Source organism: Geotrypetes seraphini, chromosome 17 (assembly GCF_902459505.1).
Source record: "Geotrypetes seraphini chromosome 17, aGeoSer1.1, whole genome shotgun sequence".
In the NCBI taxonomy this organism is placed as follows: domain Eukaryota; kingdom Metazoa; phylum Chordata; class Amphibia; order Gymnophiona; family Dermophiidae; genus Geotrypetes; species Geotrypetes seraphini.
Window position 1 is genome coordinate 31,200,872 of NC_047100.1, and position 15,916 is coordinate 31,216,787.

The 15,916-nt window shown below is 44.8% G+C and overlaps 1 protein-coding gene across 4 annotated transcripts in view; it reads right to left on the reverse strand.

Moving 5' to 3' along the window:
• The window catches only part of PPARG (peroxisome proliferator activated receptor gamma), a 161,283-nt gene that overhangs the window by 35,844 nt on the left and 109,523 nt on the right, over positions 1–15,916 (reverse strand). For all 4 annotated transcript variants that reach the window (XM_033926316.1, XM_033926319.1, XM_033926318.1 and 1 more), the window contains 3 exons: positions 12,692–12,919; positions 3,655–3,827; positions 2,116–2,254 (listed from right to left, as the gene is read on the reverse strand). In XM_033926316.1, coding sequence (XP_033782207.1) covers positions 2,116–2,254; positions 3,655–3,827; positions 12,692–12,919 — 540 coding nt within the window. The remainder of the gene's footprint in view (positions 1–2,115; positions 2,255–3,654; positions 3,828–12,691; positions 12,920–15,916) is intronic.

Genomic DNA, 15,916 nt, shown 5'->3' on the forward strand with positions numbered 1-15,916 from the left:
TAAAAGTATTTTTCTGTAACTTCATTGAGTGTCTCCTAGTCTTTGTAATTTTTGACGGAGTGGAAAAATCGATCCACTTGTACCCGTTCTGCTCCACTCAGGATTTTGTAGACTTCAGTCCTATCTCCCCTCAGCCGTCTCTTTTCCAAGCTGAAGAGCCCTAACAGTTTTAGTCTTTCCTCATACGAGAGGAGTTCCATCCCCTTTACCATCTTGGTCACTCTTCTTTGAACCTTTTCTAGCGCCACTATATCTTTCTTCAGATAACAAGACCAGAATTGAACGCAATACTCCAGGTGAGGTTGCACCATGGAGTGATACAGAGGCATTATAACATTCTTAGTCTTGTTAACCATCCCTTTTTAAATAATTCCTAGCATCCTGTTTGCTTTTTTGGCCACTGCCACACATTGGGCAGAAGGTTGTGTCGTATTGCCCTTTATAGAATTGGCACGAATCAGTTGCCCTTGAGGTGGTTAATGTAGAAACTATGACACTCAAAATGTTAAGGCACTGCTCATAAAAATGGCCTACCATAGCTTAAATAGGGTCCTTCATTTTATTTGTCTTTTTGGAACAGGACTTGAAATCATCAAGATGTATATCCCCATCGCATCAAGTGGGTTATGAGCGCAAGTGCTGGCGTAACCACCTGTGATGTATTTATGACACTGTTATCTGTGGAGGGTCCTGCTTTTGCAACAGAACAAGATGCAATGTAAAAATAAGCCATAGGTCTTTTCTGGCATGCTGGCTTGATGGATGAGTGAAACCATATTTTTTCCTCATCCCAGCAACTGCAGAAGCAGCCAAACTCAGACTGTGCCTGCCTTGCACGTCATCAGCCACTGCAAGCAATAAACATGAACCGATCCAAATACCTTCTTCTGTTTGTCTACGTGTCATGGAAGAAGAGCACAGCTGTGTTTCCTCTCGACCAAACTTGATTTTCATGTTACAAATCCCTCCCCCCCAAAAAAAAAAAAATGCTGCGAGTACAAAGGACCTGGACCACACGGTTGTACAATATCAGTCTTCTGAGCTCAGTTCTCGGGACACACCTCACTAGCTTGATTTTCAGGCTATCCAAATATTAACGGAAGTAGTGCATGGAAATATGTTTAATGCATATTCATTGCAGATATCCTGAAAATCCAACTGGCTGGTTATGTCCTGAGGACTTGGTTGCAAACCATCTTCTGATATGGTTACTAGTTGTTTCAGCTGATTTGAACATCATGAGAAGTGTGTCCAAAATTTGGATGCCGAAAGTGTCCATTTCAAAACCGCTATTTCGATGTCTTGGCCATCAGGATGTCCAGTCTTAGGACATCTAACGTTTTTGGCTATTTTTGATCTCAAAAGCATCCAAGTTCAAAACATCCACACCCCAGACTATTTGGACATGGGAAAGGCCCACAGAAATTCCAGTAGAGCAGTGGAACACCTTAGAAGTCCCTTCTGTGAACTTCACATAATGAGTGTCAGAAATACATCTCACCATAACTCCCTTAGAATTTATAGTGAGTCCTCCAAAGTCCCTCCAAACCTACTATACCCACCTGTCTATCACCCCAATGGCACCTCTATGGCAGTAGAGTAGGGTTTTGGTGGCCTGGGTCCTCCTCTCTATGGTTCACTAACCTACCCACCAGGTTACTTAAGATTTTTGAGTCCTTCTCTACTAGGCGCTTCTGTTCTACAGACAGGTATGTACCATTTCATTCCGATCTTTGTGGGGTGGGTGGGGTCATTACTTAATCCCTCCAGTAGTCATCTGGTCAGTTTGGGTTTCTTTTTGGCACTCAAGACACTTTTAAAACAGGTCAAGTTCCGGACATCTAAGTTCCATCCTGGACGTCTTGGGAAATGTTTGATTATCACCACAGGACGCTCATGTCCAGAAAGTCAGTTTCAAAAATAGGCACATCTTAGTGGATATCTTAGTGTTTTGAAAATGGGCCTCGTAACATTCAATAACTGTTGCCAAACATAGGGGTGTTTAAATTTGGCCACCAGCTTACAGAATTGCCTTGGCAGATACATTCATTACAGCTCTGTCTTACTTTGCCAGCCCTGAAATAAGATAGATACGTTTTAATAACTGTTACTTACCATTATGTGACATTCCAACTGAGAGACACTTCTGAAACCTGCAATATTGACATTTATTTCGGCTTTTCTTGTGAATTCGACAATTAAGGTTGCATCGGTCATAAATTAACTTTAATCTGATTGTTCTGCGAAAGAAACCCTGCAAAAAAAAAAAAAAAAATACCCCCAAAACAATATAGATGTGAAAAAGATTGTAGCAAAGGTTTTCTACAGAATACAGAAACAGAGAAAATGCTTCTAGATAAAGAACTCAGACTTGGATTCTGTAAACAGGGCTGTTACTGGTGGCTGCCCAGAAAAGCATCACCCTTTGTGTCAATCACACGATGGCGCTATTTACAGAATCAAGGTCATGTTGAAAGTAGGCGCCGGAAATATAATGCAGGGTTTTACAGGCCAACATTTCCGGTGGCTACATTTGATGAGAATCACGTCCATACAGGCATCTAGCAGCACCTATGCTCAATTCTGGTATAAACCACGCCTACTTTTGATGTAAGTGCCGGTAAACGCCTCTAGGGACAGGAGATGGCCACCGTTCTTTGTAGGCACCTCCAGGCGCTTACATTATTTTTCTAATGTGTTTTTAATTGGTTTTAAACGGCACGGTCAATTACCGTGCCGTTTATCAACAATTAAAAACAATTAAGATAGGCAGTGGGAGGGAACCTACCACCACCTAACTTAGAGCGCCATTACAAAAATCAGGGCCTCAATGCCCATCTCATGCGCCCAGTGCAGATGCACAAAGTTGACAACCCCCCCGGGCACCTCTTACCCTCTCTATACCACTGGATCCATGTCTTGATCTCACAGCTAGAGTAATAAACCTGTGAATAGACAATGCTGTTGGATCCAGCCTAGGAGAATGATCTTCCTGTTTTACCTCTCCCCTTGCAGGAAGGCTCACGGCACAGCAGTCCAATAGATGCCAATACCAATTGAACTGGAAGCAAAAAGATAAATAACCATACTCTTCACTGCTCTGATATGACTAAGCTAACCCCATAAAGTTAAATGAATTACATATTCTAAAGTAGAAGCCCAACATGATATATGCTAGAGAATGACACGGGGACTAATTTTTCCCCGTCCCCGCAGGAACTCATATTCCTGTCTCGTCAACTTCTTTTCCTGACCCTTCCCCATTGCTGCAAGCTCTGTCCTCATCTGCACAAGCCTCAAACACGTTAAAATCATAAGTTTTCGAGGCTTGAGCGGTTAAGACAGAGCTTACAGGAATGGGGAGGGGGCAGGGACAATTGAGTTTCTGCGGGGATGGGGAAAAATTTGTCCCCGTGTCGTTCTCTAATATAGGCAAATAAATTCTCTAAATTACTGCAAGAATGGTGTGTAGTACACATAGGTGTAAAGAGGAAGCTAAAGAGATTTTTAAGAAAGGGAAATGCTGGACTTCTGTGCTATTTTCAACCCCCCCCCCCAAAAAAAAAATGTATACATAACTAACAGAAATCTCCAGTTTGAAAATGGGGGGGGGGGGGGGGAGAGAGAGGCAGTGTTTTTCCGTTGTTAACCTACTTTGCATCCTTCGCATGCATGAACTCCATAATGAAAGCCGGAAGCCTTATCGCCACAGACTCTGCATTCTATGGCCATGAGCGAACTGGAGGCATCTTCCACTGGAGTCTTACTATACAACTGCGCATGTTCTGAATAATAAGGTGGAGACGGCGGCTCCATTTTTATTATATCTGTGTATGCAAAAAAGAAAAGTAAAGATTTTAATTTTGTCCAGCTGCTATGAATGATTCTCACTGACACACAGCTGAAATGATCTCGAAAAGATGCCCTTTTACCACATTATGGAGGCTCGAAGCCCGATTTAATGTGGCTTAATTTAAGGCTTTTTAAAATATATTTTATTTCTGATAACACTACTGTTCGCATAGTGCGTGCTACTGGTAAAAAGTTAAAACTGGAGCTCTTACTGCTTCTTGTAATAACTTCACTTTAGCCAGTTAGCATGGAGTAATATGAACATGCTAGTTAGTTAACGCTTCCATGCCAAAGGAATGCCCCCCCTCCCCAAAGTATTTAAAAACAAACAAACAGTGGGCTAGCATGCATTTAAAGGTAAAATATTGTGCATTGCTTTAACGTGGTATACCTTTTTTGGTACAATAACCACGTATTAGCACTTAACGCCCTTTAATAAACGGGACCCTATGACGTATAAATTAAACAAAACATTGGTTGAATTATAGTGTCTTAACTTCTCAAATAAGCTTGTTTTGCAAAGTCACATATTCAAAATGTGTTAAATATTTATTTCTATAATATAAAATCACAAAGCATGTTATTTGGATGAGACACATGGACGGCAGAGCACCTTTATTTAGGCACTTAAGCCCAGATTCTCTACATGGCGCCGATATCGGCGGCCACAGATTACGTGCCAATCATGCAATGGTGCTGTATACAGGAAAGATAGCTGTCAGAAATGCTGCCTATCTTTGTTGTGAATCACCACTTCTGGCTTTAGCCACATCAATAGTGGAATTAAGCACCATAAAGCGTCTACGTAGGCGTGATTCTGATGCCTTTTATTTAGGTGCTTTGACTTTTATGTTTTTTGCCATTTTAAACGGTGTTTGCCAATTAATTTAAGCATCGTTTGTAGAATTTCCCATCTAGTTGGGTGCTCAGTTATAAGTTAAGAGAGTGTGACTCAAATGCAAGCCTTGTGTGCAGGTTGGATCTGAAGCAGCAGTAGGAATTTTCCATGCTCAAGTCTAATGGTATCTGAACCCATAAAGAGGGAGCAGAGATGATAAATAGCACTGTTAACGTTCAAAGTTGAAATTACAAATGCTCTGAGTTTCGTTGATAAATTTCTCATCCCGGTCACTTTATCTCGCTCACTTAGATCCTCTTCTCAAAATCTATTAACAATCCCCTCATTGAAAGTTATCAATACGCACTGTAACACATCGTTTTCGGTAACGGCCCCACTTACATGGAATTCCCTGCCTGCTTTTTTAAGGGAGGAAAAGAGTCTCGACAAATTTAAAGGATCTCTTAAATGTTTTCTTTTTAAAGATGCATTGGAATTCTAATTTTGACATATCTACAAACCATTAATATTGCCTCATTCTTGGCAATATTAAACTTATTTATTTTTTCTCTTTCGCTTTAGGCTTTCTGCCTTTTTTATGTTTCTTTCCTATACAAATTGTAGTTTTCCCTTTTTCCCATCGTTCCAGTTCGTCAATTGGAGTCTTTGTCTCTTGTCATGTTTTATACAATTACTTGTATTCTCCCCATTTTAATTGTGAATCGCTTAGAATTTTATGTGAAGCGATTAATCAAATTTTAATAAACTTGATAAAAGAATTTTTTCCAAATGGTTTCAATCCTGGTTTCTCGTAGGGGTGGGGGGAGAGTGTGAACTTGTGAGATGATTCTTTTGGGTCAACTAGAGAGTATGCAAGAAATGTAGGGGATGAGTAGGCTCACCAAGAATACAGGAAATTCATGAAGACCTGATATACTAGTGATCCTGAAGTTTGATGTTTCCACTGCATTTGATGCAATGGACCAACAGTTAATGATATAAAGGTTGAGTGAAATGGGTATTGATGGTAATGTTTTTCAATGGTTGAAAGAAGTTTTGGAAGAAAGACCATACTATTTGGGTTTTTGTCAGATACTAGTGACCTGGATTAACCCCTGTGAAGATGGGCTACTGGGCTAGATGGGGCACTGATCTGACCCAGTAAGGCTATTCTTAGGTTTTTATATCAAATAGCAAGAGGCAGTTAATTATCTGAAATATGGAACATAGATGTGGTGTGCCTGATGGTCCTCCCTTATCACCTTTATTTAACATATATATGAGTGAATTAGGAAACATCTTCTCAAATTTAGGTTATTTCTACTCTGCCTACTCATGGAAGCAACTATAAATGTTCCTTAGTATATCAGTCAAGTTATAGTTAAAGTTAGCGATTGGGCTAGGAAAAACTTTTTAAAACTGAATATGGCTAAAACAAAACTTATTGGTTTTAAAAATTATGAGAGTATCTGTGTGAACGAAGTAAAGTTAATATCTGGTGAAGTTGTGAGAATAGATAATGCATCTAGAATTTTAGATGTCATCTTAACTTCTGACCTAGAATTTAAATCATTAGCCTCCCTTTTTATAAAACCATAGGGCGATTTTAAGCGCCAGCCGTGATGGTAACAGCTCCAACGCTCATAAAATTCCTATGAGCGTCGGAGCTGTTACCGCCATGGCCAGCGCTAAAAAGGGAGGGTATTTGAGAATGCTTTCTAAAAACTTTTTTCCGTCTTCAACAACAGATGTATCTTGTCACAATCCAGTTTTCGAGTACTTTGTCAATCAATATTATTCCCATATTTGAACTACTGCAATTCTATTTACTGTGGAGCATCTGAAAAGCTTCAAAATACAGCTTCTAGACTTCACCGCTGTTTCATAAATTGCACTGGATACAAGTTTAAGGGATCATGTCGGGTACATAGGGCTTTACATGGTAGTTCCAGCTAATTTTATTTCTACATGAATTAACTGTAGCTATAAACTTCAGTTTCCAACTGGTTTTAGCGTAATTAGGAAGAGTCAACTGTTACGATCATTTTCTTATCAGGCTGTTCAGACGTGAAACAGTCTTCCATTAGGAATAAGAAGCCTAGATTCGTATATTATTTTTCGTAAAGCTTTAAAGACCTACCCCTTCCCCCCTTTTTTTTTTTTTTACTAAGTCACGACCTGGAGTGCTAAATGGTCCAATGCTGCTCTGACTCTCAGAATTCCTACAAGCATTGGAGCATTTAGCGGCCTGGGTCACGGTAGAAACCTCTACATCAGCTTAGTAAAAGGGCCCTAGTTTTTGGATGTATGTTATTCTTGATATTTAACTCAATAATTTTTAAGGTTATGTGCTCCCCTTAATGTAGGGGTTTTCTTGTTGTAATCCGCTTTGAAAAATAGCAGAATATAGGATTACTGATTGGATTAAATTATGAAGATCTTGAACTGAATCCTCGATGAAATTGGGAGCTAGTGTTCTTATAGCAAATGTAAACTCATCAGTCTTTTTAGCTCTGATTACCATGGTTTGTATTAACAATAGATACTTGATAACAGATGCAAGGCATGTAGTGAACGTATCATTTGACAACATTTAGCCTATGGGGGTAATAATAAAAAAAACGTCTAAAAAGTGTCCTAAATGGCTACTTGGACGATCAAAAAGCCTGATCATCCAAGTACCCATAACCAAAGCTGGTTTTTAGATGTACAGTGGTGCCTCGCATAACGGACGCCTCGCACAGCGAACGCTGCGCACAACGAACTTTATGTCTTGATTCGTACAACGAACTTCGTTTCACACAACGAAGTCGCCCGAGCTGCATCCTTCCGCGCAGGCACTGCGCTTAACTGCCCTCTCTCCGCCTGGCTCCCTCTTGCCCCCCCCGACTCCCCGACACGATCGGGGCAAGAGGGAGCTCAAGCCCTCTTGCCCCCCCGACTCCCCGACACGATCGGGGCAAGAGGGAGCCCAAGCCCTCTTGCCCCCCCCCGACTCCCCGACACGATCGGGGCAAGAGGGAGCTCAAGCCCTCTTGCCCCCCCGACTCCCCGACACGATCGGGGCAAGAGGGAGCCCAAGCCCTCTTGCCCCCCCGACTCCCCGACACGATCGGGCCAGGAGGGAGCCCAAGTCCTCCTGGCCACGGCGACCCCCTAACCCCACCCTGCACTACATTACGGGCAGGAGGGATCCCAGGCCCTCCTGCCCTCGACGCAAACCCCCCCTCCCCCCAACGACCGCCCCCCCAAGAACCTCCGACCGCCCCCCAGCCGACCCGCGACCCCCCTGGCCGACCCCCACGACACCCTCAACCCCCTTCCCCGTACCTTTCTGTAGTTGGCCGGACAGACGGGAGCCAAACCCGCCTGTCCGGCAGGCAGCCAACGACGGAATGAGGCCGGATTGGCCCATCCGTCCCAAAGCTCCGCCTACTGGTGGGGCCTAAGGCGCCTGGGCCAATCAGAATAGGCCCGGGAGCCTTAGGTCCCTCCTGGGGGCGGGACCTGAGGCACATGGGCCCAACCCGACCATGTGCCTCAGGCCCTGCCCCCAGGAGGGACCTAAGGCTCCCAGGCCTATTCTGATTGGCCCAGGCGCCTTAGGCCCCACCAGTAGGCGGAGCTTTGGGACGGATGGGCCAATCCGGCCTCATTCCGTCGTTGGCTGCCTGCCGGACAGGCGGGTTTGGCTCCCGTCTGTCCGGCCAACTACAGAAAGGTACGGGGAAGGGGGTTGGGGGTGTCGTGGGGGTCGGCCAGGGGGGTCGCGGGTCGGCTGGGGGGGCGGTCGGAGGTTCTTGGGGGGGGCGGTCGTTGGGGGGAGGGGGGGTTTGCGTCGAGGGCAGGAGGGCCTGGGATCCCTCCTGCCCGTAATGTAGTGCAGGGTGGGGTTAGGGGGTCGCCGTGGCCAGGAGGACTTGGGCTCCCTCCTGGCCCGATATTGTCGGGGAGTTGGGGAATCGGCGGGGCAAGAGGGCTTGGGCTCCCTCTTGCCCCGATCGTGTCGGGGAGTCGGGGGGGCAAGAGGGCTTGGGCTCCCTCTTGCCCCGATCGTGTCGGGGAGTCGGGGGGGCAAGAGGGCTTGGGCTCCCTCTTGCCCCGATCGTGTCGGGGAGTCGGGGGGGGGGCAAGAGGGCTTGGGCTCCCTCTTGCCCCGATCGTGTCGGGGAGTCGGGGGGGGGCAAGAGGGCTTGGGCTCCCTCTTGCCCCGATCGTGTCGGGGAGTCGGGGGGGGGGGCAAGAGGGCTTGGGCTCCCTCTTGCCCCGATCGTGTCGGGGAGTCGGGGGGGCAAGAGGGCTTGGGCTCCCTCTTGCCCCGATCGTGTCGGGGAGTCGGGGGGGGCAAGAGGGCTTGAGCTCCCTCTTGCCCCGATCGTGTCGGGGGTGCCAGGGACCACACGGAGTCACCCACCGTACCACCCGATTCGGGTAAGCGCAGGTATCGGTGGGTGGCTTATTTGCGGGGGGGGGGTGCCTTATTTTACATTTTTTTCTAAAAAGGGGGGGCTGTCTTATTTGATGGCCCTGCCTTATCATCGGGGAAACACGGTAGAAAAAAAAAAAATGAACAGTTAAGTCCCAGTTTTTGCCGCTGAGACTCTGCCCTCTCTCACTGTAAAATTAGACTCTACTTAGTCTGTCTTTAAATTTAAAAAATGTGTGTTGTTTTAAAAAACAATTATGTTTTTAGATGTATCTAAATAAAAATAATAACCAAAAATTTATCTTTTTTTATGTCATCTTAGCATATTTTATGCTGCAGAACGAATTATTTTTTTTTACATGTATTCTTATGGGAAAACGCGTTTCACATAACGAACGTTTCGCATAACAAACTTGCTCCTGGAACCAATTAAGTTCGTTGTGTGAGGCACCACTGTATCTAAAAACAGCTTAGGCCTTTCCCCTGCCTCTAGACGCACAGAGAGAAAAGAGGTGTGTTTAGAGGAGGGGAAAGGGCGGGAGGTGGGCCGACCTACACCTAGGTGTACATCAGGTATAACCAAAACATTTACAGGTTGCCTAGTCGGCACTTAGACCTTTTTGACTTAGACGTAATCAAACCAGGTCTAAGTGCCGAAAAAGGGGCCGCTGAGCTGATGGCCGCTGGCGCCATCAGTTCAGCGGCTCGGTAACCTACCCACCGCAACCATCACGGCAGAAGAGATGCCTCATTTCCCCTACTGCGATGCCATCACTCCTCTACCCGAACTGCTGTGACCCGCGGCAGGAGAGATGCCCTATCTCTCCTGCTGCGGGTCACGGCAGTTCCGTTAGAGGAGTGATGGCATCACGGTAGGGGAGATGAGGCATCTCTCCTGCCGCGATCCATCACACCCCCTTGTAATTAACATCGGGCCAGGAGGAAGCCCAAGCCCTCCTGGTCTGCGGTGACCCCCTCCCCCCCCGTGACTCGTTCGGGCCAGGAAGGAGCCCAAGCCCTCCTGGCCCTGGTGACCACCCCTCCCCTGGGGGTCGCCGCAGGCCAGGAGGGCTTGGGCTCCCTCCTGGCCCGAATGAGTCGCGGAGGGGTGGTCGCCTGGGCCAGGAGGGCTTGGGCTCTCTCCTGGCCCAATGTTAATCGGCGGGGCAAGAGGGCTTGGGTTCCCTCTTGCCCCGATATCGTCGGGGGTGCCGCGGTTGGCCGGGGCAAGAGGGCTTGAGCTCCCTCTTGCCCCAATGTTGTCGGGAGGGGGGGGTCGCGGTTCGACATGGCAGGAGGGCTTGGCCACCCTCTTGCCTGGATGTTTGGGGGGGGGGGATTCTGTAACCGGTGTTGTTTTTGACAGACACTGGTTACAGAATCCAGCTTTTAGGCGAAGGACTGGCTCCTCCTTCGCCTAAAAGCCCTTCTGTTGGATGTTTGGGGCCTAGGCGTTTTTTTGTTTCATTATGGCTAAAAAGTGTAGACATAGTGGAGATTGGGCGTTTAGGCAGAAGAAGGCCATAATCAAAATAAGGATGTTTGTTTTGGTTATGGACACTTTCCCTGCTTCTGCATTGAACGTTTAAGGACTTAGGCCAAAAGGGGACTTAGACGCTTTTTTTGATTATGCCCCTTCACGTGTTTTCAAATTAAACCTATATTCAGCAGCACAATCCACTTAGGTAGCGCTATTGAATACACTCATCCCACGTCAGTCATTTAAGATGAACTAAATTTAAATAAATAAAAACATATATTCAGTAGCTCTTAAGTAGATAGAGTTGCAGACGATGAGTTCTCTGCTGGAGTGGTTTGGGGCTTTGTCTGAGGGTTGAAGCTGGAGTTATGCAGCTACCCATGAAATCCAGTGACCGCACAGTGGACTGCAGAAAAAACTGTGCTAATTTTGCTCAGTTAGTTGTGCCGGTTCGCTCTGAATAATGGCGGTAATTTCATAAGTTCCATGTCCTGGAACTGACCTAGATATTCAGTGCCGATGCCAAGATATGACCCAGCCCTGGATATTCAGGTCTAAATTAACCGGCGGTGGTCAGTGTAGAAACACCGACTGCCACTGGCTCCCTATTGACTTGGAAGTTATTTAATGCACATAGAGGCAGCCTCTTTCAGCTCATGACACAATGGGGCTCATTTTCAAAACGGGAAAATGTCCAAAAAGGGTGTTTTTCTCACCAAACCCTTCCAATTCTCTATCTTTGAAACCTTTATTCTAGACAGATATCTATTCTATTCATTTGCAGTATGTCTAAATCTCAAGGGGGGGGTGTGTGGGCGGGACTAGGGCGGACTTGGCTGTTTTTCGGCCATAATCAAATACAGTTTGACATTTGGGGCTAGACCTCTTTTAACAATGAATAAATGCCAAAAAGGTACCCAAACTGTCCAGATGACCACTGGAGGGATTATGGCGTGAACCCCCTCACATTCCCCCACTGGTCTCAGACTCCCTCCCACCCCCCCAAAGATATGAATGAAATGGTACATACCGGCCTGTACGACAGCGTCAGAGGTTCTGAGCAGTCCTAATAGAGCAGCAAGCAGGTGTCTGGATGGCCCGGTGGTCAGTTTAGTGGACTGCAGAGAAGAGGACCCGGATCTATATCCCACTCTAACTACTACACTTGTGGTGGAACGTGTGAGCACACCAAAGCCCACCCAAAACCTACTTGTGACACTTGCAGGCATTGGGGTGGTATATATGCAGTTGGGTCCAGTAGGTTTTGGATGGGTGTTAGAAGGTTCACGACAAAACATAAGGGGGTTATGGCGAGATGGGTTCCTGGGACCTTTTAGGTGAAGTTCACTGCAGTCTCCTAAGAGTGCTGGCTGCTCCTACATCCCAATGGCTTGTTTGTTTTTTTAATATTCTTTATTCATTTTTTCATCTAACAACAAGTGCAACAAATATTAACAGTTAAACTTATACAATATCACTTGAGTATCTATTCTTAGTAGTTTTGAAATCTGACATTCTGATTTCACAAGGAGCTAATTTGAAAAATCACAGCTAGTTCCCAGTAGAGAACAGATGACTAGGAGAATCCATTTTTGCCTTCTTAGTGACAGAAATTCAAGAGGGTTTGTGATTTTGCTCTCCAATTATATTCCTTTGAAAATTGAAGAGAAATTCAATTAATTGTTTCCCCCTAAGATGGAAGATGGCTTGTTTTTCTTTTGAATGTGTATGTGGTGTTTTTTTAATGATTCAAAAAGATAGATGCACATCTGAGAAATAGCCATTTTCAGAAAAAAAAAAAAAAAAAGATAAGGCATTTTGCGGTTTTGAAAATGAGCATGTTTGGTATTGGATTTTTGTGCGGCAAAACGTCCAAATTCAATTTCGACATCATATCGAAAATGGCCTTCCACGTGATTCATACTGAGTAAAATCCAGATATGCTAGCATTAAAAACAAAAAAAGAGGAAAGCTACTGCATTTTATCTTTTGACTATACTGTCCTGTGCGCTCTGTCAGCTTTAACTATCTTTTGATTGGATCTTAAAAGAAACCAATGGTTTTAACAACCTGAAAAGAAGTAAAAACTGCGTACTTTGACATTCTTCCAGCTTTATGTCATACTTATAGTCAAGCGTTATCTGGTCTGTTCTTGCTAAAGTGATGTCTTCATAATGTGCAGTGGATAGGCTCGAAAAATCAACTGTGGTGAAAGGCTTTATGTCAAAAGACTGAGAGTGATCATCCATGCCAGGAAGGTCCACTGTACTGATTCCAAAGTTCATGGGCCAAAATGGCATCTCTGTATCGACCATGTTAACTCCTGGAAGAAAACAGAAAATGTGAAGAGTCAAACTTTGCTGAAATGCTAGAAAATAGACATTTCATATGGCGATGTTATTTATAGAAAAGAAACATGTTGCATTTCAATCTAGATAAAGCAATAAGAAATGTTCGCTCCGAGGGCAGAGTCAGGGAGGGGGTAATGTGAGTGACTGCAAAGCTAAGTGGGTAGAAGGGATCGCACAAAAGTATAGAGGAACTGGAGATAAATAATCAAAAGAATACACCAATATCCTCCAGTATAAGCGCTCAAAGCTTAATCTTATCTTTTCAATTTGTATCTTATCTATTCAATTCAATTCAGTGAGTATACACTTACTTTCACATTGTATGTACTTACTGATGATTTTATATAGAAACATAGAAATAGACGGCAGATAAGGGCCCACGGCCCATCTAGTCTGCCCACCTTAATGTCCCTCCCCTACCTTTGCCCTGTGAAGAGATCCCATGTGCCGATCCCATTTGGCCTTAAAATCAGGCACGCTGCTGGCCTCAATCACCTGTAGTGGAAGACTATTCCAGCGATCAACCACTCTTTCAGTGAAAAATAATTTCCTGGTGTCACCTCGTAGTTTCCCGCCCCTGATTTTCAACGGATGCCCTCTTGTTGTCGTGGGACCCTTGAAAAAGAAGATATCTTCCTCCGCCTCGATGCGGCCCGTAAGATACTTGAACGTCTCGATCATGTCCCCCCTCTCTCTGCGCTCCTCGAGCGAGTATAGCTGTAATTTGTCAATATTGTGTTTTATTCCAGCACTTCTTGTTGTAAACCGCCTCGAACTATTATGGCTTTGGCAGTATATAAGAATAAAATTATTATTATTATTGGGGAATCTGCAGGGCAATCAGTGCTTCGGAGCCATGAAGGGGAGCTTAAATAGCTCATTAGCTTCCCCCAACAATAACCCCGTTAAAGTGACTCAAAACATTAGAGTCTTTAGACGTAATTCAAAAAAGGGCAAGCAACACTTATCTCTGCTTCAGGATCAGCATAAAAACTTCATAGCATGATGCAGGCACCAATAGGATTTCTTCACAAAAACAGCCGACGAAGGCCAACGTTTCATGATTTCATCAGGGCTCTTCAGTATGCATAGTCTTACAGCGTTGAAATGTTGGGGGGAAGCTAATGAGCTATTTAAGCTCCCCTTCATGACTCCGGAGCACTGATTGCCCTGCAGCTTCCCCAATAAGTGTATACTCATTGAATTGAATTGAACAGATAAGATACAAAGGGGTTAAGCTTTGAGCATTTCTCCCAGCGCTTATACTGGAGGATATTGGGGTACTGTTCTGAATATTGCTATAAAGTTCACTGCCAAAGAACCCTTCAATGATATTAAAGGGCTAATTTTCAAAGCACTTAGACACACAAAGTCCCATAGCTTATTAAGATACTTTAGGGCTCATTTAACCCCCAAAAAGTTCCCCCATCTGAGTACTGTATATAGATGCACCCAGTGGCGTAACATAGTAACATAGTAGATGACTGCAGATAAAGACCCGAATGGTCCATCCAGTCTGCCCAACCTGATTCAATTTAAATTTTTTTAAAAAATTTTTTTTTTTTAAATTTTTCTTCTTAGCTATTTCTGGGCAAGAATCCAAAGCTTTACCCGGTACTATGCTTGGGTTCCACCTGCCGAAATCTCTGTTAAGACTTACTCCAGCCCATCTACACCCTCCACCAAACGGCCATACACAGACCGTGCAAGTCTGCCCAGTAACTGGCCTTAGTTCAATATTTAATATTATTTTCTGATTCTAAATCTTCTGTGTTCATCCCACGCTTCTTTGAACTCAGTCACAGTTTTACTCTCCACCACCTCTCTCGGGAGCGCATTCCAGGCATCCACTACCCTCTCCGTAAAGTAGAATTTCCTAACATTGCCCCTGAATCTACCACCCCTCAACCTCAAAATATGTCCTCTGGTTTTACCATTTTCCTTTCTCTGGAAAAGATTTTGTTCTACGTTAATACCCTTTAAGTATTTGAACGTCTGAATCATATCTCCCCTGTCTCTCCTTTCCTCTAGGGTATACATATTCAGGGCTTCCAGTCTCTCCTCATACGTCTTCTGGCGCAAGCCTCCTATCATTTTCGTCACCCTCCTCTGGACCGCCTCAAGTCTTCTTACGTCTTTCACCAGATACGGTCTCCAAAACTGAACACAATACTCCAAGTGGGGCCTCACCAATGACCTGTACAGGGGCATCAACACCTTCTTCCTTCTACTGACTACGCCTCTCTTTATACAGCCCAGAATCCTTCTGGCAGCAGCCACTGCCTTGTCACACAGTTTTTTTGCCTTTAGATCTTTGGACACTATCACCCCAAGGTCCCTCTCACCGTCCGTGCATATCAGCTTCTCTCCTCCCAGTGTATACGGTTCCTTCCTATTATTAATCCCCAAATGCATTACTCTGCATTTCTTTGCATTGAATTTTAGTTGCCAGGCATTAGACCATTCCTCTAACTTTTGCAGATCCTTTTTCATATTTTCCACTCCCTCTTCGGTGTCTACTCTGTTACAAATCTTGGTATCATCTGCAAAAAGGCACACTTTTCCTTCTAACCCTTCAGCAATGTCACTCACATACATATTGAACAGGATTGGCCCCAGCACCGAACCCTGAGGGACTCCACTAGTCACCTTTCCTTCCTTCGAGCGACTTCCATTAACCACCACCCTCTGGCGTCTGTCCGACAGCCAGTTTCTGACCCAGTTCACCACTTTGGGTCCTAACTTCAGCCCTTCAAGTTTGTTCAACAGCCTCCTATGAGGAACTGTATCAAAGGCTTTGCTGAAATCCAAGTAAATTACATCTAGCATATGTCCTCGATCCAGCTCTCTGGTCACCCAATCAAAAAATTCAATCAGGTTCGTTTGGCACGATTTACCTTTTGTAAAGCCATGTTGCCTCGGATCCTGTAACCCATTAGATTCAAGGAAGTACACTATCCTTTCTTTCA